The sequence below is a fragment of the Oryza brachyantha genome, chromosome 8 (genome assembly GCF_000231095.2).
Source record: "Oryza brachyantha chromosome 8, ObraRS2, whole genome shotgun sequence".
Lineage (NCBI taxonomy): Eukaryota > Viridiplantae > Streptophyta > Magnoliopsida > Poales > Poaceae > Oryza > Oryza brachyantha.
This window is the reverse complement of record NC_023170.2, coordinates 4,730,483-4,754,202: the sequence shown is the minus strand read 5'-3', so window position 1 is coordinate 4,754,202 and position 23,720 is coordinate 4,730,483. Positions and strand designations below refer to the sequence as shown.

General features: G+C 36.6%; 1 protein-coding gene across 2 annotated transcripts; it reads right to left on the bottom strand.

Moving 5' to 3' along the window:
* Positions 1-12,844: 12,844 nt before the first annotated feature.
* LOC102701470 (villin-5) lies at positions 12,845-22,195 on the bottom strand. Of its 2 annotated transcripts, none has more exons than XM_006659171.3 (23): positions 22,063-22,195; positions 20,746-20,856; positions 20,103-20,202; positions 19,521-19,589; positions 19,202-19,444; positions 18,945-19,122; positions 18,724-18,856; positions 18,461-18,623; positions 17,972-18,122; positions 17,781-17,881; positions 17,368-17,523; positions 16,960-17,028; positions 16,809-16,877; positions 16,591-16,728; positions 16,354-16,482; positions 15,244-15,376; positions 15,099-15,109; positions 14,866-15,006; positions 14,651-14,776; positions 14,475-14,540; positions 13,832-14,129; positions 13,523-13,731; positions 12,845-13,425 (listed from the first exon to the last, which is right to left on the bottom strand). In XM_006659171.3, exons 2-23 carry the CDS (start codon positions 20,799-20,801, stop codon positions 13,312-13,314), a joined length of 2,853 nt encoding a protein of 950 aa, XP_006659234.1. In that variant the 5' UTR covers positions 20,802-20,856; positions 22,063-22,195; the 3' UTR covers positions 12,845-13,311. The 2 variants fall into 2 exon arrangements, with proteins under 2 accessions (XP_006659234.1, XP_006659233.1); XM_006659170.3 differs by having other exon boundaries at positions 15,229-15,376; positions 22,063-22,194.
* Between the last annotated feature and the right edge of the window lie 1,525 nt (positions 22,196-23,720).

Genomic DNA, 23,720 nt, shown 5'->3' with positions numbered 1-23,720 from the left:
GTAGTTTGAAAAGCATGCTAATAGAAATCGAGAAGTACTTTGGCCGAATAGGCTGAAAAGAACAATATATATATATATATATATATATATATATATATATATATATATATATATATATATATATACTCCTTGCATTCTTTTTTATACGACGCTATTGACTTTTCTATCTAATTGTTCATCTTATTCAAGAATTATATCTAAATATGTAAAATTATAGATCATACTTAAAGTTTCTATAATAAATTATAATATAATAAAATAATTATATAATTTAAGTAAGACGAATGGTCAAACATTGATGTAGATATTAACTGTGTTATATACATATAAAAAAAGAGTGAGCGGTACGGTACCATCGTACATCTATCTAACTCGTTGGATTTTTCTGATGATTAACGTGGGCTTTCAGCCGACCAACGACCATGAAAGCAATGCATTTCCAACTTTCAAGCATGTGGTTCCGGTTATGTAAATCGATTGATCGACATCGAGATTTGATGTAGGACAAGTGAGCTCTCTGTTTGGGCGAAAGTTTGGCTTATTGGAAAAAAAAGTGAAACGACATAATTATTCGTGAGTAAAACTTTTATATATGTGTTTTTAGTGATTAAAAAAACTAGAAAATAAACTGTTATAAAAAAATCTTAAAATCAACTTCAATTTATAATTGAAAACTTAAAATTTGGTTTTATAAACAGAAAAAAAAACGATCGATGAGGTTGCAAATTAGCCTTCTCTATCTCCTGCAGGGTTGTATATATCATTGTTGTCTGCTTGTGCCCAATTATTGGTTTGCTTAATAATTAAGCACTAATAGTGTGAGCTGCAACGATAAATATATAACACTACCTCTGTTTCATAATGTAACATGTTTAACTTTTTTAGTTGCAACTTTTAACCATTCGTCTTATTAAAAATTTAGTGCATATAAAGTAACAAGGCGTGCTTAAAGTTCTTTTTGATAATAAGTAAGTTATAAGCAAATAAATGATATTTTTATAATTTTTTTAAATAAGACAAATGGTCAAACATTGCAAAAAAAGTCAAACGTCTTACATTATGAAACGGAGGGAGTATCTAGCAGTAATTTACCGTTTCTACTAAAGGAGGCGATTATAGTCTAGCACCACACCTTTGAAGAAAAATCAAGCACCATGGCATTTTGTCTGTTACCATCTGAAGTTGGACCTTTTTCGTATTTTGGTGCAGAACAAAGGGTAGCATAGTTTTTGTTTTCTTTTTGCATTCGCATAGAGAATTTGTTAAAGGGTGAGGACAATTTACAACACTCAAATTATGGTATCTTCTTGAATCTGTCAGATACTTAAATAAATTTCACTTTATGTAGTTACATGTAACGCCAGACAATTCAACAGCCCTAAATCCGACCCGTCGTTACTCCTCAGCCCATAGTATTGAAGTCGACCCTATCGAAATTATATTGGTTCGCCACATCAAGCCATCTTCTTTGCTACCCCATGTTCCCAATCCATACGAAGCTCCAAGGTCCACTATCGACCCAAATCCTATTTTAGGTTTCAATCATACGAAATTCTCTATCGAATCCTAGAGAACCCCCTGTTCGGCTAGGACCAACCCTTTGTTTTCTCCCCTCCTCCCTCTCCCTCCAAACCAAGCCTATCCCATTTCCTCCCTCCCCCCAGTCGGCCCATAGCCAGCCCAGCCCAACCAACCGACGTGCCAAAAACCACATGTATCGAGATTATAGGCATTAAATGTTGTCTGCATCACTTCCAAAGTCCGCCCCTACCTTCCTTCAATGTCCACCACTACCAAGGGCTCGCATGCATCCTTCTCCCAACGCTCTCGTCACCTTGCCTAGACCTGAAACCCCTCATCCCCCACTCTCCTCCCCATCCCAAGCGCCACTGCACCATCCGCCTTTGTCTCCGGTGCATTGCCGCCGGTGTTCACTGTGGCTGCCCCCACATCCCATTGCCACCCTGCTTAGACCGGCCAAACAGAGCATGGGTAGGAAGAAGAGTGAGCGGGAGGAAAGGAAGAAAAGGATATGGAAGATAAACAAGAAGAGAGAAAGAAGAGAGAAAAGGAAAAGAAAAGGGAGGAAAGGTAAAAAAACAAAATAAAGGAAAAAATGAAAGAAAAAAAAACTGAATAAGGAGTTGATAGGTACGCTCATTCCATTTTTCTAGAGTCCTCCTCATTTTCGCAGATTATCTCAAGTTTCCCTAATCCAGTAATCCTCCATACCTCAGAATTTCAAACCTCTAACATTTCTCCCTTATATAATTTTTCAACCAAATAAAATCTCCTGAAAAACTATTCTCCCTTTTGGATTTCGGCCGCTTCAATCCTATCTTATTTTACCAAATACAGAAGTCCCTAGAGACATAATCCCTCCATCCAAACCACCCTTTCCATTTCAACCTCCCTTCCGTGCACTTTTTTCCTTATCAGTCTAGTTTCATTTCCTTTAGGCTCCAAGTATCCAAGAGTAACCGATGTAGGTTCCTGATGAGGAAGGTCATCTCGCTCAACCAGACAAGCCTCCTTAACCATTTCTTGCTCCTCTACTTTCATGAATGTATTTTTCTTGCCAGCCTGCATATTAGGTTGCACTTTAATTATTTTTTTGGCCACGTTTTTCATATGATTTGTTGGACCATCCTACTAGATGTACAATTATATTATATAGGAACAATCCCCAACCCCACCAAAACTAACGGTAATCACTCTTAGTGAACTACCCAACCTTTACAACACAATTGTATTTACACCCATGACAACAATGAAACCTTTTTTAATTTACTAAATGATTGGTGACATCGTTTCAAAAACAATTTTTTTTTTACAAATTGATAATGTGGGAGTTAGTGCATGGAGTGGCTTGACAACGCACTATCTGTAAGGACCAATTCTTTTGAAAAAATTCATCGGAACATAAAAGGGCGCAATCATTCAGGTAGAATGGGATATCCCTGACAGAGTAAGTAAGTAATGCATGGATGTCTAGCAGGTTTGCGGTGTGTGGCCCTACATTAGAGTGGAATGTTCACGATGTGTGGGTAAAGCGTAGAACCTCTATAGAGTTTAGTCAAATTGTTTAAATAATCGGGAAGATATGGGGTGTTTCATACAGCGTACTTTGGTTTTTAAAACTTTGGTTTTGGAAAAGGGATTTTTGGTTAGGTTAACGTTTCCAGAGTTTAACTTTGTGGTCAGTGGTTAGTCTCTATGGTTGGGACCATGTCTATGTGACTCGGGGTGTTGGTTGGCACCAAGTTTATGGTTTGGTTGAGATGGCTGAGGATGAGCGTAGAGCGCTCGAGGTGATGTTTATGCCAAGAGGGTACACCTTTAATCTCGGTTGGTTTACTTTTTTCTCAAATACTAGTATTTTTGAAAATAATTGTTTTAAAATTCCTTTTTTGTGAGAAATTAAAAGTCTACCCTCCTTTGATGTTAGCCCTGTATGTCATATTTTCCTAACTTGTTAAGTACACTGAGTATCCACCCTTGCTTATTTATGTTATATATAGAGCTACACGAGAGTCGCATCAACCCTTCCACTGCAACCTACTTTCAGGAGCAGTTTGAGTACAACTTCTCAGGGTCTCGGGCCTTTCCTAAACCCAGCTTGTGGGATATGTATACCATATTTCACTTAGAGTTTAGGGCTTACAGTTTCATATCTTGTGTCACTACTATGTTATTTCCACCTTAGATTACTTTGTATTATCATATGCTTTACTAGTCTAAAACTTGTCCACGGTAGTAATATGTATACTTGTCCACGGTAGTAATATGTATGAGACCACCACCAGTGTTATAATAAATATATGTTATTTCTGATCCCACTACTGTGAGTATCAACTTGTGTATTGTGGAATTATTGGTCTGTTCAGATAGGAAATGTTGTGACCTTTAGCTTATATCAGTTTGTTTATTTAACTGATACAATTTGGGGTACCACAGGAAATGACCTAAGGCAAAATTGTTTTTACATTACGAAAAAATAAATGCATTAAATTTTTAGAAACTCTAAGCCTCCCCTACAAATTATTATAGTACAGGAAATTTTAACACACGAATTACATACGCGCGTATAAACCTGTATTTATTTTGGTCTGAATTTAATCAGTTTGGAATAGCACCACGTTCAATTTTGAAGTATCATAAAATTTTCTATATTCACAAGTCACAAGTTAGTTAAAACAACTAACCGTACAAATTAGACGTGAAAAAAAAGGCTACGTTTGGATATATCAGACGATGGAGAAACAAATTACACACAAACTAAAGATGGGAAGGGGGGAGAAGTTTTACCCGTGCTATATTATTTATATTTTAGCTATTGTACTTATTTAATGATTAAGCCTTATTTTATTCAGAGAATTAGTCCAACATTGGCACGGGTATGATCCTATTGCACGACAACCAGTATAACCTTAACAAACCAGTAGAACTAAAAAAACAACATTAGACCTTAGAGCAGATCCTCCAACAGATTATATATCTCATCATGCAAAAATAGATGGTCATCTAAATTGGAGAGATGTCATCTAAATTTGGATGTTCTCTCTCCTCCATGCATATTTTAACATTCAATTCACAAGAGAAGAGAGCAATATCAACATGAGAATACGTGGTTACAAAATATTAATAAAACAAATATGAATGATGTAATATGCATGATCTCTTGGAGTGCAAAGGTAATATGAATGAAGAATCTTTTTGGATGACCATCGAAATGACTATATAGATGAACACATATGCGTGAGTTTGCTCTTACGCTAACTAGTACTAGTATTTCGTAGAATAAGTGTTTTTTTTCGGTTTACAGAGTACATTTGCAAAAGTTCTAAGAATATATTAAAAAAATCTAGTTATAAATTGCATAGTTCTATTTGTTCGTCATTATATGGTAGTTTATTTTACTTTTTACGAAACAATATAAACGCAGACACTTATGACACTACATTGGGCCACTAAAAGAGTCATTCGGCTATCTTTCAATCTTAAATTTACCGTATAAGATATTTTTATCTTAGAATTTTTCAGTATTAACTTTAAAATTACTAAAAATACATACTATTCCGTCCCAAAAAAGAGCATTTCTGAGTTTTCTAGGTTTGGCGTTTGACTATCTGTCTTATTTAAAAAATTTATGAAAAATTAAAAAAAATAATCACACGTAAAGTACTAGTTATCTTTTATCATGTGATAGTAATAAAAATATTAATCTTAAAAAAATTCAAATAAGACGAAAAGTCAAAAATTCTATAGAAAAACTCAAAAATTCGTTTATTTTGGGACGGAGGTTGTATATAGAAAATTTATTTATAATTATTTTTATTTATAAAGATACCATCAAGGTTTTATTCTAAATAAAACAAAAAAATCATCGCATTGACCTGAGAATCTACTGCATTTGCATACCTGGGCCTTCAGGGGTGTAAGTTAACTTATCTGGCGCAAAAAAATAGTAACATGATTAAATAATTACTATTATTAAAAAATATTAAATAGATTAATATAATTTTTTAAAACAATTTTTCTATAGAGAATTGTTATAAAAGTACACCGTTTAACGGTTCGGGAAAATGTACATGCGAAAAACGAGAAGGTTAAATTAAATTAGCAGGAGGGACGAACACGGCCCGGATCGGGTAGACTAACCCCCTAAGCAAGTTCAATAGTATAGCTAACTACCAGCTCCAATTCATCTATAGTCAATCTAATAGCCAATTCATACAATAGTTACCTACAAAACATTAATACATGGTCACACATGTCATACATATTTTGTTTTAGATCTCATGTGCAGCTGACTGCAAATTAGTAGCACACCTCTCTTCTCTCTCTATTTTTATCTCTTTAAATATACTTAGAGTTGGCTTATAGGCTTCTATTTTACATGCTCTAACCAAAATTGTTACTACCTCCGTCCCATAATAACCTTATTTTTCGTTTTTTCATATCCAACGTTTGAACATTCGTCTTATTTGAAAATTTTGTACAAAAGCTTAAAAAAATTAATCACATATAAATTATTATTTATATTTTATCATCTAGTAATAATAAAAATATTAATTATAAAAAAATCAAATAAAATGAATGATGAAAACGTTGACGAAAAAACTAAAAACGAAAGTTATTATGTGACGGGTACTACATCACAATCAGCACTGGTAGACGGCTCAGCTATCAAGGCGGTGGGTCTCACGTGGGTCGCCGTCGTTGACCGCCGACGAGGCGACGAGGCCTCCCCGGCCGTCAGTTGCGTACACGTGTCGGCTGATGCGGCGCGGTGGGCCCGATGAGGATCGGCCCTGCCACCGCCCCCCTACTAGCCCTGGGTCTTCACTTGCGACTCCACTGCACCGGCGTCCAGGTGCGTTTTTTGGCGTGGGAGACTGTGCTGTGCTGGGCTGGCAGTAGAGTTTCCGGTATTTCAGTTGCACCGGCCGGTTTCTCTTGACGTTGCCGGCAAAACTGTTTGTAAATTAATGCCGTTTCTTCCGTCTCAGACTCACCCTACAGGCCTAGATGACCGTGGCTATTGAGGTCGATACTCTCCGGTGTTTTTTTTACTACCTCCGTCCCGTAATAATTTTATTTTTTATTTTTTTTTTCAACATTTGACCATTTGTCTTATTTAAAAAATCTGTGCAAAACTTAAAAAATTAGTCACGTATAAAGTACTATTTATATTTTATCATCTAATAATAATAAAAATATTAATCGTGAAAAAATTTTAAATAAGACGAATGGTCAAACGTTGGACACGGAAAAACGAAAAATGAGGTTACCGTGGAACGGAGGTAGTAGATATTTATTTAATGCTATAAATAATAGAAGAAATGAGTGTTCGGATAATTTAATAGTTTATATGAGAAATATATAAAATGAAAAATGAAGTCGGCCTGAATGAAAATTTTTAAATGTTTATCCGTACAATCCGTAGCGCAGCAAAATTTCCTTCAGCATTCCTTTCACTAATTCGTGTGAACGAATGCTTCTGCAGTGACTAAGGTGTTTGTTCAGTTTCCAAATTTTTTTTTCAAAAGCATCACATCGAATCTTTGGACATCTAAATAAAGCATTAAATATAGATGAACCAAAAAACTAATTGCACAGTTACGGAAGAAATCTTGAGACGAATCTTTTGAACCTAATTAATTCATGATTAGTCATAAGTGCTACAGTAACCAACATGTGCTAATAACGGATTAATTAGGCTCAAAAGATTCGTTTCGTGGTTTCTAGGCTAGCCGTGAAATTCGTTTTTTCATTCGTGTCTGAAAACCCCTTCCGACATCCGGTCAAACATTTAACGTGACACTTCCCCCAAAAATTTTATTGATCTAAACACCATCTAAATACAAAGGAACTCAGATCCTCCATTTATCCTGTGTTTTTCCTCCGTTCGGAAGAGTCCCTTAGCTTTGAATCAACTACTCCTCACTATATACCACCAATTATACAGATTCATTTTTAAATACTAGAAAGTAATAGTTAATTTTTTTCACATATTTAACAACTTGTCTTACTTGAATAACTTATGTAATTATCATTTATTTTAATGTTATTGGATGTATTACTAAATGTGTTTTAATTATAACTTAGATTTTTTATATTTCTGTAAAATTTTAAATAAGATGGATGGTCAAAGTGGATTAAATTTAATTATTATTTATTAAAATACGGATTGAATAATTTCTTATATAGAGGGAGTAAGTTATGTTCTTTTTTGAAGATGTATGTTTTCTAATTTTTGTGGTGGCTATTTTATATGTCCGTGCTTTATAACGGAACTATATTTGACAAGAAAATATTTTGCTCAAAGCACAATTTTTAGTTCTAACATAGCAACAAGAAATAAGCTTGGGAAATAAGTACACGTATAAAAGACAAAGCAACAATGCATCGTAGTAAATCATTATTAAATCTACATATATTATATATACTTACAGGAGAAAATCCGGGGGCGGCAATGGCGAAGAGCGGTGTCATCGTCGGCCTCTTCGTCCTCCTCCTGACATGCTCTTGGGCAAGCGCTAGCAAGCGGGGGCGAGCAGCGGCATCGGCGAGAGTCGTTTTTTTTTTTTAATTTTGTCATCTTATATCACTATTTTTTACGTAAAACTTAATACTTTAGATATTAGAAGATATTAAATTTTATATAAAAAATAATGCTAAGTTACCTTCTTACGAATAGGAAAAATGCGCTTGCTTCTATGCGTGCGTGTGTGCGTGATTTTTTTATATTTCCTATGCGAGGATGTAGTATGATTATTTTTCCCGTGGAAAGAACGGACCAACGGACGATTACTCCCCTCCCCTTTAAAGTAGTAGCAGAAGAGATAACCAATAAAAATAACTTTCAGTAAACAAATTACTCTAAGGTAATCTACGTGTGTGTATATACTGACTGATATACACACAAAAATACAGTGTTTATCTGCGCGATGGAGACCAAGGGAATCTTGCTGTCAACCTCTGCAATTATCAGGCATCGACCGACGGATGGAAAGGATCGCGTTGCCGCTTTCGGAGACGCCTATGATGCTTTTCTACGGTTACATTTCACTCGGTCACAAGGAGCGTTCAGCACCAGATTCATGTTGCATTGACACGAACGAAGGAGCATGTCCGGTCGAACACCCACCACAATCCTACTGCAAAAATGCTCCGAAAAAAAAGAACCATGTTGTTGCTACCACCGGAAAGATCCTTCTTTAAAAAAAAACTTTCGTCTGACTCTACGTACTAAAGCTAAGGCTTAACAATAGAATATAAATTATTTGGATAAATTTTAATCTTCTAACGCAATTTTTCGATCAGGCGTGGGGCTCGAGCCTAAGCTGCCCTAACGTCAATACCGTCCCTAATATTAGTCACGGCATTAGAGTCAAAATAACATAGGAGAGTTTAGTTGATTGCTCCTATATATTTGCACGTCCAAGTATGCTGATCAACCGTTAGTGGCTCTTGGAGAAAGCAGGAATTTTACAAAGAAACAGTTTATTTCCTCCAAAAATCCTCTATAATTTCTTCAAGCCAAATAAGGTCTATACATGCAAAAAAAAAAAAGTATAGGTATTTGTGGTTAAGTGAATATGTTTCCGGGATGTGATGTGGTTTTTCTTCACTGATTTCTTAAGAGTGTGGAAATAGTGACGAACCGTCGTTACGACCACCGCAAACTCGAACTGTTATAACACTATTGAAGATATATATTAATCTTTGTTGGCAATAACACCAAAAGAAAGTTGCTTTGTTAGCTTGGGTTAGAGAGAGAATGGGTGAGCATATTTTCTTTTTATTTTAAAGAAAAAAAAAAAGGAGGACATAGCATTTGAAAGAAGATAACTGACATATTCTTTCTTTCGCCCTTCACATCTACCCTTTCATTCCTAGGCAGCGTTAGTTTGAGGGCCTGCAAGTTAACTTATTCTAACACGGAAAACGTAGTAATAGATTAGTACATGATTGATTAATTATTATTATTAAAAATATAAAATAGATTAATATGATATTTTAAAACAGCTTTTCTATAGAATTTTTTTAAAAAAAATATATCGTTTAGCGGTTTGGGAAGCGTGCGTATGAAAAATAAGAGAATAAGCTAACTTAGAGGGACAGCGGAACGCGGCCTCGGTGGAAAAAGATGATCGGTAAACATCAGTCAAATGTCATTGTTGTAACTTCAGATCCCCACCTTGTGATGTAGAAATCTCCACTAGTGACAACCAGGATTGTTGCCTCTCACTTTGATGTCCCAATTTGCAGGTTTAATTAGGATGTATCAAACACAAGTAAAAACTCTTCGCTCCCTAGCTAGCTCGAACCTCCGAGGTTAAAAGAAAAGTAAATTTTATAATAGAAAACTACATATTTAACATATTTTTTCATAAAACTATACATTTAAGACAATGTATCACAAAATTATATATTTAACATAAATTTTATCACAACACTGTAACTTTGCATTTAAAAAAGATAATATTGAAACTTTAAAACATGTAGTTTTTTAATAGCTTTATCATTGGATCTATAGTTTCGTGATATAATTATAGTATTCGAGAAATTTGATGCTAAAAATATAGTTGTGTGATACACAATCTTAAATCTTTAGTTTATTATAATTGGTTAAAGCAACTGTAGTTTTATGGAATTTAACTCTAAGAAGAGATATTGGTTCATCTCAAGACGCAAGATATATTTTTAAAATATATTCACACAACAAGAAGTATAAAATATAGATACCAGAATTTGAACCACGTTATGATACAAAATGTGCTATGCTAGCCCCAAGCGGGTGACTGTAAAAGGCCAGTAGCGTCGACATCTGTACTCATGTTAAGGCCCCGTGTAGATCAAAATAATAAGGGGTCATATCGTAACATACAGTTATATATTTGAAGTATTAAACATAGTCTAATTATATAATAAATTTTAGATTCTACCTGAAAACCGTGAGAGGAATCTTTTGAGTCTAATTAATCCGTCATTAGCACATGTTGGTTACTATAGCACTTATAGCTAATCATGTCCTAATTAGGCTCAAAAGATTCATCTCATGATTTCCTCTATAATTGTGTAATTAGTTTTAATATTATCTATATTTAATGTTTTATTTAGGTGTATAAAAATTCAATGTGATATTTTTTGAAAAAATTTTTAGAACTAAACTGGGCCTAAGTCAGACTTGAACGCGTTCGGCTAGGAGAACCAAGTTATCTAACCATCCTTGTTTTCCACGAACACGTTTTCCGAACTACTAAATGGTATATTTTTACAAAAATTTTCTATAGGAAAGTTGTTTTAAAAATCATATTTTATTTTATATTTTTTTAATAATTAATTAATCATATACTAATGTATTAGTACGTTTTTCGCATTTTTCCGCACCGAATAACCAACCCACCCCACCCCTTCTACACGGCCGGAGTCTGTGTGATTAATGTTGGTTTTGGAATTAGCTTCCTACCCACTACTATCTTTTGGCTTTTAATTAGGCCCTGTTTCTTTCAGCTTAACATTATTATAATCTAGATTATTGAGTCAGATTACTATAAGATAGATTGTTATAATATGTAGTAGAATAAGCTGTGAGTTGTTTCTTTTCTAGATTATTAGAGTCTGGATTATTGGGTTGCAAGTCTAAAAAGGGAGTGGATTGGCATGGTGGGTAATTTGTCACCCAATAATCTGGAAAAAGCTCACATAAATGAGCTTATCAGATTATAATAAGTTGGGCTCTAGATTATAATAAACTAATTCAATAAGTTGTCTGTTTCTTTCAACTTACTCCAATAATCTGGATTATAATAATCCCAAGCTGAAAGAAACAGGGCCTTATATTTATAAGCTAAATTTTTAAATTTTTATCTTTGAATTTAGAGTTGATTTTGATGGCTTTTAGATCACTGTGAACATATATATAAAAGTTTTATTTATAAATTATTTTCTGTTTGTAAATATAGTGTTCGAACTTTTTTTTTATAAACCCAAAAGATGACCCGTTGCTTTTTTTTGAAACCGAGGCGGAATTTGTTCCGCTGTTATATTAAGAAGAAGAGAATCAACCCAGTTTAGGAAAACCGGGCTCAAAAACTTTACAAATGCACTGCTAATTAAGGAAAACTGGCTAAAAACCTCCATGCTTAAGGCACGAGAACACCACAACAGCGGAGCCCGACATAGGACGATACAACCAAACTAGACACAAGATGACACGGACGGCTCCAACATCGCAAAAGATGTGTTATCGTTGCCAAGCTAGCCGCCCTAGCTACCTAGCAGCGCCGACTTCCAACCATCACGGTATTGTTGCCAGCATGCCGACAAAGCGAAAAGCAGCTACAACAAACTAGAACAAACATCAACTAAGCCACCAAAGAGCTACTTACTTCACACGGCCAACACCAAACCCCATAGGAAGAAATGCACCATGTCATCGTTGCCAAGCATCGCCGCACCCCAATAGCGAGCGGCTCCGACTTCATTGAGCAAAAACACCAAGAAGCAAGTTGTCCACCATGAAAACAAAGTGGATCCAAGAAGACGAAGGCCTCGCCGAACCACCAGGTGAGAAGACTATAGAAGTGAATTAGATCGTCAATGGCCGTCAGTGTACAAGTAGCTTCTTAAAAAAGATGGGTATCCACTTGCAAACATTTGAGCTTTTATTATGCTTCTATTTTTTTATACCCCTCGAGAAATTCGTCGCCCAAGTAGATTAAGGCTTAGTATTGGATAGATATTTAGTTCAAGTTCATTTCATTACAAAAACTTGGGTCCAGACATAAACATTGCTCTGGATTAGATAATCTGCACATCCTTGGTTAAAATCAGTCCAAACTAGACTACCGTGCACGCTTCCATCAGAATACGACAAAAATTAGGCTCATCTCACATCAACATGTCCATTTAATAAGCACGAGCAGCTAAGAGCCCATCAGAACATAATTTGCATTTTAATAACACATGGCATCCTCATGAACAAATACTTTTGGCCAATGAAACAGTAACTTCCAGCTTATACACCAACCAAGAATACACAACCATATTTGTGCATCTAATGACGCGCAACCGTAATCATGGATAGTCTTGCACGTTAAAAGATTGTTTGATTTTTTTTAATAGCTATTTTACAATATAAATGATAAAATAACTAACACAAAGTTCAAAAAAAAATATTTAAAAAGATAAGATGGTAAACTTCTATATAGAAATTTTTCATAAAAATACACTGTTTAACCGTTTAAAAAACACACCCAGAAGGCATGAAAAATCTGACCACAGTACCACAGCCGAACTCCATGGCGCCACCAGCCATTTTCACAAGTACTACTTGCACAAATAAATAATTCTCACATAAATGACCAGATGTTTACACACAAATATAAAATAATCACATATTACTGAGATTTTACAGTGTTGGCACTCTGCTGTACATACTTCTCGTTCCCTCATGCCCATTACAAAAATCAAAAAAGGACACACCGGGGGATACTAGTACAAAAATGCAAGCCTCAAAACCAAGCCTGTATGACCCCCAAACCGGCACTGAACGCTTGGTAAAATGGGTGACGATGAGAGGGCATACCTATGAATCGAAAGAATAAGCCGAAACTAGCAAAAGCAAACTCAAGACTAGAAAAATGGAGGATTCGTCCCGAATCGTCCCACGCAATGTGAAAACAGACATTGTACAACGACCAAGACTGCCAAGGGCTATTCAGGGATATACAATTTGACTCGTACCATCAAGCAGCACTTTAGCTGGAGGTCGGATGAGGAATTTGAAGCCTGACCAAGCTAAAAAAGTTGAAGAGCAACCTTCAGTCTATTTTGCTTCCACTTTGGAAGCTTGATAAATGCTTCCTTTGTCATTCCAAACTTCTCTTTGAATTCAGCCGAAGATAAGTAGGTCTGCATTCAACATGAAATGGAATATATAATCATTATTCATTACCTTGTCTGACAATAAATAAGTAATAGATAAGTATAGAAAATATTATATATTCACCTCCCGCCTGGTGACATCAATTTCAGTGACAGGATCAGTAGACGTAGTTTTCAGACGATCATATGGGTATATTGCTAGTCCCTCATCGTCTTCTGGCTCATTTTCTTTCACATCTTCATTAATGGTGAGAGATTCAACTCTACTCGTCATGGTGTTAATGCCTTCTTTTGCACCTTCCTCTTGTTTTGGCTTCTCCAACTCAGAGCCATCTTATTTTGAACAGAATTTCCCAAACAATAAGAAATCATTAATCCTTTCTCTGTTCAAAAGTTTTTTTAATGCTTTTGCCTAGACAGTTGTATCACATACCTTTGACTGGTTTAGGGTGATCAAAAGAACCAGTGAGAGAAGCAGTTGCAGGTGACTTAGACGGTGCATTTGATGAATCAGGTGTGGTGGATTTTGGGTAAAGTTTTTTAACTACTGGGGGAGGGGTGGAAAGATTTCTGCTGTTTGCACTTTCGAAGTTAGCAGCCAATGCAGTGAATGCCGGAGATCTTCCCCTAACACGGACACGTTCAGGGCTGAAGGACATACTCCTGGAGCGCTGAGATTTGTCTTGTACAGTGCTTCTTCCTGAATATACTGGTGTTCGTCGCTTTGGTTTCTGGTAAGTGGTAACATGTTAGAGAATTACTGTAAATGCAAAGGTACCCCATCCACAGATAGGTCTGGTAACTACAAAAAGACTCACAGACCATAGATTAACAACTAAAAATGCTATAAACTCTGTTTAAATTGCATTGCAAAACCGAAAGGGTGATTCAGTTCAAGTGTGGTATCTTACATTAATTATCATGAGAAACCTGACTAGATGGTTACATGACTGTACACACAAAACAAAAACAGAATATTGTTGTCTAGCAGAAAAAGAGTTTGCAAAAACATGCCACAATGGTTATCCAACATGACAGACTATCATAAGATAACTAAAAGTTTGTGCATATCTTACATCCAAAGCAGGAGAACCCCCACCCTTTACAATGGAAAGCTTCCTCTGGTATGAATTGCCATTCATCTGCAATAAAAACAAGAGTGAGTACAACACATTTAAACGGAAGCCAGTAGCATTATGGTGCTTCTGCCAAAAGGAAGACAAACTACAGTTCATCTTATGAATATTCTTACAAGCGATTTCGCTGAGTCCCAAGTGAAGAACCTTGTGAAAAATGTAGGCTCACTTCCTTCCATAATAACAAAAATCGGTGTGTCGCTGGATAGATTTTCCATCAGGAAATCAAGCTTAAGGAATTTCTGATGCGGTATTAAAAATTATAGTCAGCGACCAAAACGAAAAGGACATGCCACTAAAGTGCTTTAGCATGGAAAAAATAAATTATTACCTCACCAATGTCCAGAGCTTGTAATCTCACTTTAACATCTACCTGCTGGCCAACCCAAATAAATATGTCCGAGTGACAGTCCAGAATGAAAACATCTTCAGTCATCAGATCATCTTGAGTGAAATGATATATTTCTTTGATCTGCTTAAATAGATTTCACAGCTCAGTGTTGAATGCAAAAACAGAGAATATAGCCAGGGTAGACCTGTATATGTCACATTTCACTTTCTTACCTTTAAATTGCCTTCATGGACCCCAATTGGTGGTGTTGTTCAGGATAAAAGAGCAGATAGAGATCAGAAAACTATCCAAAGAGCAATGTGAACTGAATAAGATAAAATAGAATGTTCAATTCATGGTTACCTTTCGATAGGATACCTGAGAAAAGATGGGGATCACTTTCATTTTCCCTTCCTACTTTTTGACTTGAGTACTCAGATTTGCCTCCAAGTAAGCTCCAAAACTGGTCTGTTTCTGACCCTTCTTTCTGCGATCTGGACTGCAAATTTGGCTGTGATGAAGAAAGCAAAGCACAAACAATGTCAGCACTCGATAGATATTGTAAACAAGAAGGAACACCAGTATGTGGCAGATAACAAAATTTCAAATAATAGGAGTTGCAAGTATTCTTCGCAAGAGAGTAGAAAACTGCTAGCAACCAGCCTGCAACTAGAAATTTCCAGTTCTGGCATTCTGGGATTTGGCTGAAAGGAGCCAAATCCCCCCAAGTTGCAGTTAGTTAGTCTGATATATGATAATATCTGTACTTGGTCCCTTGACTCTTCATGTGGTTTATTTCATCGGTCAATGTGGAATACCAGAAAGAATTCATCCCTCCAACTATCCAAACCATGCATGTTACCTCAACTATCAAAACCATGCATATAAAACAAATAACCAAAAAGAAGATGAAAGTAATATGCCTGGATGGATGATTTAACTTGTCCCTTTATTTTATTATTTTTCCTTGCCATGTCTGCCACATAGGCAGCCCAGCCCGTTAGGATGTCACCTGGGACAAAACTACCAATATATCTAGTCAGGGATATTGTTTGCATGGTTTGGATAGTTGAGGGATGAGTTTCTTCGATATTGGAGTTGATGAAAATTAGGCCACAAGAAGAGGGAACAGATATATAAAACTTCTCCTAAATGAAACATCAATTACTGAGCAGTTCATCTGGTTTTCATATAGACTTGTCCACTCCGACTGGTTTGCATGGAGTTTGTGGAACCACCATAAGCCAACTGGTAGCCATTACCAGTGTGCTCTCTTCAAAACCAGTCTGAGTAACAGGTTTAAAAACCATTACCAGATTAGAAAACTAAGGATACAAGTATGCAGTTTGTGGAGTACCATGGTAAACCTTTGCAGGGAGTAATTACTCAAGATGTTATTGCAATATTTATTTCCCAAAATATCAACAGAAATTGAATAAGTACAACTCCAAAAGTGTATATGCCTTGTCAAGGCAAATTATGCCATACCTTAATTATGTCTAGCTGCCTCTCAACTAACTCTTGATCTAATGAGGTAGTAAGGTTTCCAGTCCAAGTAAATACAGTATTTTCATCATGTAGGATGTACGAATAGGATGAATTCAAAGACGATGCCACCTAGTGAAAGAGCATGGAGATCTAGTTAGCTTGGAAGCAATATAATAAAATTCCAAAAGGAGTTCAAAGTTCAAACAAATATTTAGGAACAAAAATGTGAGAACTTACAGCATCAACTTGAATTGACTGCATGTTTTCTGGTCCTGAACCTTGAATTCGGAAGAGTGCAAGTCCATCTTCCAAATAAGTGTCATCATCAATACCATTTTCAGCAATAAATTTCTTGTATCCAGAACTTAGACCACCCTGTAATGAAAACAAGGGAAAGAAACTAAGAATTGACCACCGCGTTAAACCTGAACTACTGCTATTTTATAGAAGGGAACCTTAAACACTTGGAAGCTTTGAAATACGACGAAGAATTGAATCGGTTCTTTTCCCTCATATATCCGTGTCTGCATGTAACCAAGACCAATCAAAGATTACAAGGTGATATGTCTGGTTCACTAAAGGAATATGGAGTAATCAGTAGGCTACCTGGACAGCCTGAAATTTCGCAGACTCAACCATCTTGCTTGCAAGTGAAATAGCAGTTACCCTATCCTCCTGAACATAAATTGAAATATTTTTTATCACCTACATTTTTTTAGTATACACTAACTGAACATGTAAAGCAAGTATTCAGCTATCCAATATGCCACTGCTTTACAGAAATAAGATAGATCAATAGATCATTGCTTCCAGTTCACAAATCAAGAAGATAGAAAACAGAAGCATGCACTGTCTATAGAACCTTCTTAAGTTATTTCTTGATCATCCAAAATCCAGACTTCATTGATAACTTAATTAAAAATAACTGTGGCTTATAAAGCCAAAACTCAATAATCTAATAACTATAAACATGAAAGCATAGTAAAACTTTTCTACATATATATAATATGTTACCTCAATACTCTTCTTCCCAAACCAAGTTCCAATAAGACACTCCTCCTTATCATCTCCAGGGTACATATATTGAAATATGTAGCAATCACCAGTGTAAAATTTTGATTGATCAGAGGATGACAGAAGCATCTTGTCTTTATCATTTACGCGCCAGACCTGATAACAGATATAGAAGAGAAAATCGAAGTATGAACATTTTAGCTCTCAGAGACCCAGAAATTTAACATACGAAGCAGAAATAAAATATTACAGACAAGCATTTTTTTTGTAAGAATTAGATATTTTAGGAGAGAATAAACACGAAATATAAAATGCTAAAATGTTAAAGAATCTGAAATTTTGTCTGGTAAACAAGATGATATTAAAAGCACTATTTTTGAGAATTGGTAAGTTAGGTAATGCAGAGAACATACTTGCAAACTGCCAGTGCAATCAATGTAAGCTTGAGGTTCTTCTTTTGCAGGGGCAGCTTTCATCAAGCCCTTGACATTTAAGCCCTGGCGTTTGAGAAGAGCTTCGAGAAAAGTAATAAAGAAAAGTCAGAACTCAGAACCTTCCATCAACAGAAAAGAAACAGTGAAACTAGCAATATTGCATATAAAACCTGCAACTTTTCCTCTTCCATCCTCAGATGACAATTTCAAGTCAGGTGTCTGTGGCCACTCTTTAAATTTTGATTTGAACATAACTGTCTCAAACCCCTCAATTACTTTGATTACATGCGTTTTTGTTCGGTTATCATCAGAGAGCAATTTCTGCATACACAAACAAACATCAAGCATTACGGTAACATAGTTCAAGAACCAGAATTAATTTCAGGTGTACCTTATATGTATAAAATAATGTGGTATTTCTACCAAAAAAAAAAGAAGAGTTCATATTCTTTTCTGGGCGATTTGAACTAGGTAACCTGAATTCAGAAATTCAGCAGAATTATTGACTCAGCATGCTGTGTTGCAAAAACACAAGCATGTCAGAAAATGGCTCTTTCATTACTCCAAGCTTTCATGATTATATGAATTTTCTCATTATATTTTACAAGAATGTGATGAGATTACAGAAGTATTTCTTGAGAATGAGAAGAACATATTACCTCAGCAGCTTCACTGGCTCTCTTCCTATCCTGCAAAGATGTGGTTCTGCCCATCCAAACAAATAATTCGACACCACAGTCTAGCAAGTAACACTTATTTGTCTCGAGTAACTCATGCAGTAAGGATTCATAATTGACAGGCTCCAACTTTCCTTGGTTAAAACTGAAAAGATGCATTTCATAAATATTAACTGATCACAAGTTAAAATTGTTGTCTTCAACAGTAGGGCTTGTATATAAACAGAACATTTCCGATTGATTACCAGAGCAATTTGAAAGCAGTTTCTTCATATTTCTCATTATCTTCTACAGGGGCTCTCCTTGGTAGAGGGGCAAAGCCACCAAAAAAACCCCAAAATTCACCAGCTTCAGCATCGGCCATCAACCTGCCATCCTCTATGACAAAAGTACAATCAATCATATATTGAAAATATCATTGTTCCAATACTATGAACACACAAGGGCCTGGAATACAATGACTTACCAACAGCTGCAACCTCACACTTGCCCTCGTGGAATGTATCTTTGATGTACTGCACAACTTCAAGAGCCTTTGCTCGCTCTTGAATGGATGAATTGGAGCCATTGAACTGGAAAATTTTGGACTTTGTGTCCAGAATAAATATGTCATCATGATTCAGGGACGATCGAGCAAAAGGAACCTGGTAATTGAATAGAAAGTCTGATCAATACATGAATAGATAGCCCTTTTCTGAAAACACAGTTATCTAGATAGCTTGCCTCTTTAACATGAACAACACGATTCCCTTGACAGACATACAGACGGGTTTCATGCTCGTGCTCGTTGACCTCAACATGCTTGAACCCAGATGCCACTCCTCCTGGCTGTGGCATGATGCATGGTCTAAAATATGAGAGGAACTTATCTGTTTCATTGCCTTGTATCTCTCGGTATTGAACAGCACGCCCACCAAGGGCAGCATCAAGCTCTACTGTTAAAATTGCTGCAGTTCCAGATTCATCCTACCATGCACAGAACTGGTTTCAACAAACTTTTGAAGAACTGCAAGTTTGCATCATCTAATGATGATAATTTTACCTGACTAGTATCTTTGCCAATCCAGTAATGGATGTCATGTCGAAGAGAACCATTTTTCAAGACAGTTGTCTGTGGGAAGCAAAAATAATTAAATTGATTGAGCATCATGCAGCGAATCATTCTGCTGCCTTTTCTATGAGAATCAGATAGGAACAGATATATCAAAATATAAAGTTCAGAGGAGAATTTGTCATAATATGGTTATAACGAGATTTAAAGCTGTTGTGTCAGAAAATTTAAGAAACTATATCAGTATCTTATAAACATAGGAGAACAGTACATATCTGCCATATTGCACTAGCGGGGGCGGGGGGGGGGGGGGGGGGGGGGGGGGGGGGTTCAAAACTTTTAAACTTTTCATGAAGCATGATGGTTACCATGAAAAATGCTAAAGAATTTTACCATATAAAACAGGTGAACATTTATATAGTTGAGCAAGCTATAAAATAAGCATAATTTAACGCTCAATAACTGGACATGGATAGACTAGTTTAAGAAGGTAAAGTATGAATGATATAAATGGGAGTACAAAAGAAAACATGATCGATAGATCACAACACTGTATGACATGTACTTTGATACCTTCAAGATGATATAAGAATCACCCATGAAAAATTTTCCATACGAAGATGCAGGAATAGGAACTGGCTTGAAATTCTCGATACGCCATATTTCCAAACCTCTGCAGTGTATTAAGGATAATAGTGGCTTTGTACATTGGATTAGGACAAATAAAATAGTAAACTGAGCAGACTGTCAATAGTAAATTCTTGATAAAAGATCAAAAGTTTAATGAATATTTGAAGAAAGACCTTTGCTAAATCAGTACAGATGCTAAATTCATTGTTATCTTATTAACTTCTATTGTGCTAATATTATGCCGAGCATGTGTCAAGAAAATTGCACCTGTCAGGATACTTCATATGTGTGCACAAAATGGCGTTGCAAATTAACAAACATATTTGTTGTAGTTGTATTAGCAGTAGCCATAACAGTTAAGTTATCTTCTCAGAACCAATTAATTCAACATGGCACATTGTAAGTGTTCACTCAACTTATGGACAGAAAAAACTAAAATCCCAAATTAGGAGTTTCAACAAGCACAGGAAAGTTTTCCCTGGTTGACTTAAGTAAAGTTATCTTGAAAATTAAGTGACTTCAATCAAGATGAAGATAATGAAAGCAATGGAGGAAAGTATACTGAGTTGAGGAAAGTAAAGGATACTCTTTTTGCCCAGCACCACGAAAAGCTGGATCCAAATCCTTCATAGAAACTGACATCCTTGATGTTAAAGAAACCTTGATTCTTCTCTTTCACCAGAGAGTTAATAGTATGCTGTAAACACACGTAGACAAGGCAGATAGTAATTATTAGAAAATGAAAATCAACTTCTTTCCTTTTTTGAACAAAAAAACATATTAGTTCAGTTATTGAGAAACATGACCGAAGACATGGCAAAGTAGTTGGGTTTGTAAAGAACGTCCGCTTTGATGTTACAATTTGTACTAATATAAAACAAGGATAAACCAAAACAGGGATACTACCATATCATTAATAGCAAGATACTACATGTCACATATGACAATGACAGATAAAGGTCCTGTTTGGGGGAGCTTTAGATTCTGAGAAGCAGCTGCTTGGTAGCCAGCTTCTGAGAATCTGGAAAAGCTTCTAAACCCAGCTTTTCTAGATTCTTGATTCTTAGTTCATTTTCCAGAATCTGTAACTATAGATTCTCAGAAGTTGTGGACCGTTTGGGACAGCTTCTGGCAGAAGCAGCTTCTGGGAAAAGCTGCAGCTGGGAGAAACTCCCCCAAACAGGCCCAAAGTAGAGTGTGAAAAAATATGTGGTACACCATTTCCACATTGAAGCGCACTTGCCAATGTATCGTAGAAAGTCTGGCTAGTGCATTTGCATATTGCAAACAACATGAACATGAGACATTCAACATTTACACTCCCATGAACCTAAGTCCACAGTGACCAGAAATGTCAAAACAGCGGAGCATGCAGATGAGTGTGTGCTACCTAAAGGCTATCTACACACAGTTCAGCAATGGTCCCATTCCAAATGTGATAATGCCCAGCTACATGCCACAAGATAAACGCAGCAGAACACACAGCACCGATGGGCACGAATCTGGATCAAACAAATGGGGGAGTGCAGTCCCAACCCACAACCCACGCAGCGGAACACAGCCCACCGAAGCTTCACCCCAACCATTCCTCACCACCACCAACCTAAAACCTAACCGATCCCCCCGCCCCCCTCAATCCTAGCTCCAAACTCCCAAAACAACCCAGCCAGCAAACGGGCGAAGCCGAAGCTCCCCGGCGCAAAACTCTCAACCCCACGGACCGTCGCCACCCTAGCCCCACCACGGGCGCCCGCCCCCCTTCCCTTGTCGCCGGATGCTAGAGGCAGGGAGCAAATCATCACCCCCAGCGAAGCTCAGCTCAGCGGCGGGACTCGCCTCACAGCACACGGATTAATTAAAAAAAGAAAAAAGACCGCGGCGGAAGATCGAGAGCACCGACGACCTGGGAAGAGGTTGATCGCCGGAGGAGACCGGAGCGGGGAGAATTCGCGCGGAGGAGGAGGGGGTCGATCTGGAGTGGCGAGGCGAGGGTGGGGTGGAGGAGGAAAAGGGAGGAAGGCGAAGGAAAAGGCAAAGCGAAGGCGGCTGGCTGCCAGAGCAAGCAGAGGAGCAGGAGGAGGCGAGAGGGAAGGGGAGCACCTTTTGTTCTGCGCGTTTTGCACTTCGGTCCCTCGATTTGTCCCCTTATTTTGGTTCGGTGAAATCCACGGTTTCTGGAGGGTGTGGGTGGTAGATGTAGCTGGGCCTCGTGGCTTGCGTGGCGGCATGAGGTCGGTGGGGTTGTTTTTTCTAAAAACCCTATAAATTTCATGAAAATATATACACGTGTAAAAGAAAAGCATTGTGAAAAAATAGTAATCATTTTCTTTTGATTTGAGTAGATCTCGTGGACAAACATATAAGTTTGTATGTCTCACGTAGGCGTAATGGTTGACTGGTTGTATAACTGATCTAAATCATTATTTTCTATTTAAATAGGAGGGATATATTAATAGCATCATATTAACTATAGATAGTGGAATATCTTTTAAATAAAATTTTAAATCAACGGTTGAGATTATTTTACTTATGATAATATTGTCAATAGAATATTACTAATATAGAGCACTCTAGCCAAGTTCTATTATCTATACAATTTCTTTTTTTACAAGAATTACTGTTTCTGTTTCGATGTTTAACTTTTTTGGTTGCAACATCTGACCATTCGCCTTATTTAAAAATTTAGTATAAATATAAAAAATTACAAGTCGTGCTTAAAATTTTTTTATAATAAAGTAAAGTCACGAGCAAAAAAATTAATATTTTAATAATTTTTCGAATAAGATAAATAGTCAAACATTGCAGAAGAAAAAGTCAAACATCTTACATTATAAAACACATTATAAAACAGAGGGAGCAGTAATATAGTTCTATGCAATTGATGATCGAATACACGGAGAAAAGAAATGGTCAAGACAACTCCCATTAAAATAAAAAACGGTTTTCTTAAAGAAATCATTTGATTTTTTTTATTTTTTTGAAACAATGATTTTTGTATAGCGTGGGATAGGGGTGGACAAAAAGCTCGTGGCTCGTTAGCTCGCTCGACTCGTGACAAACTCGGCTCGGCTCGACTCGGCTCGTTTCATTTTTCTAACGAACCAAGCTAGCATTTTAGCTCGTTAGAGATAACGAGCCAGCTCAAGCTGACTCGTGAGCTGCTTGTGAGCCTAACGAGCCAGACCAAAGACACAAGATTCACCGGCGTTCATTGATTTCACTTTGAAATGTATGTGTTCAGTACTATATAGGTTCATTATGTGATTTATTGGTTCAAACTTTAATATTTAAATACAATTTCATATGATTTGCATGTTTGAAATAAACATTTTCTTTTATAACCTATGAAAAAAATATTTAGGTTAACTTTTTATGCATGACTCACGAGCCTAACGAGCCAGCTCGAGTTTTATAACGAGCCGAGTTGAGTTTTTAGCTCGTTACGATAACGAGCCGAGCCAACTCGTTATCTTAACGAGCTGAACCGAGCCGAGCCGAGCTGGCTCGTTATCCAGCCCTAGCGTGGGACATGGACCGACAGAATCCGCCCTTTTTAAGCGG

Coding starts and splice junctions, on each gene's coding strand:
- LOC102701470 (XM_006659170.3), bottom strand. CDS start 20,801: ATGTCAGTTTCTATGAAGGATTTGGATCCAGCTTTTCGTGGTGCTGGG. Junction 19,123..19,201: donor GTGTTGTTCATGTTAAAGAG/GCAAGCTATCTA, acceptor TTCAATTACCAG/GTTCCTTTTGCTCGATCGTC. Junction 16,878..16,959: donor CGAAATTTCAGGCTGTCCAG/GTAGCCTACTGA, acceptor GGTTACATGCAG/ACACGGATATATGAGGGAAA.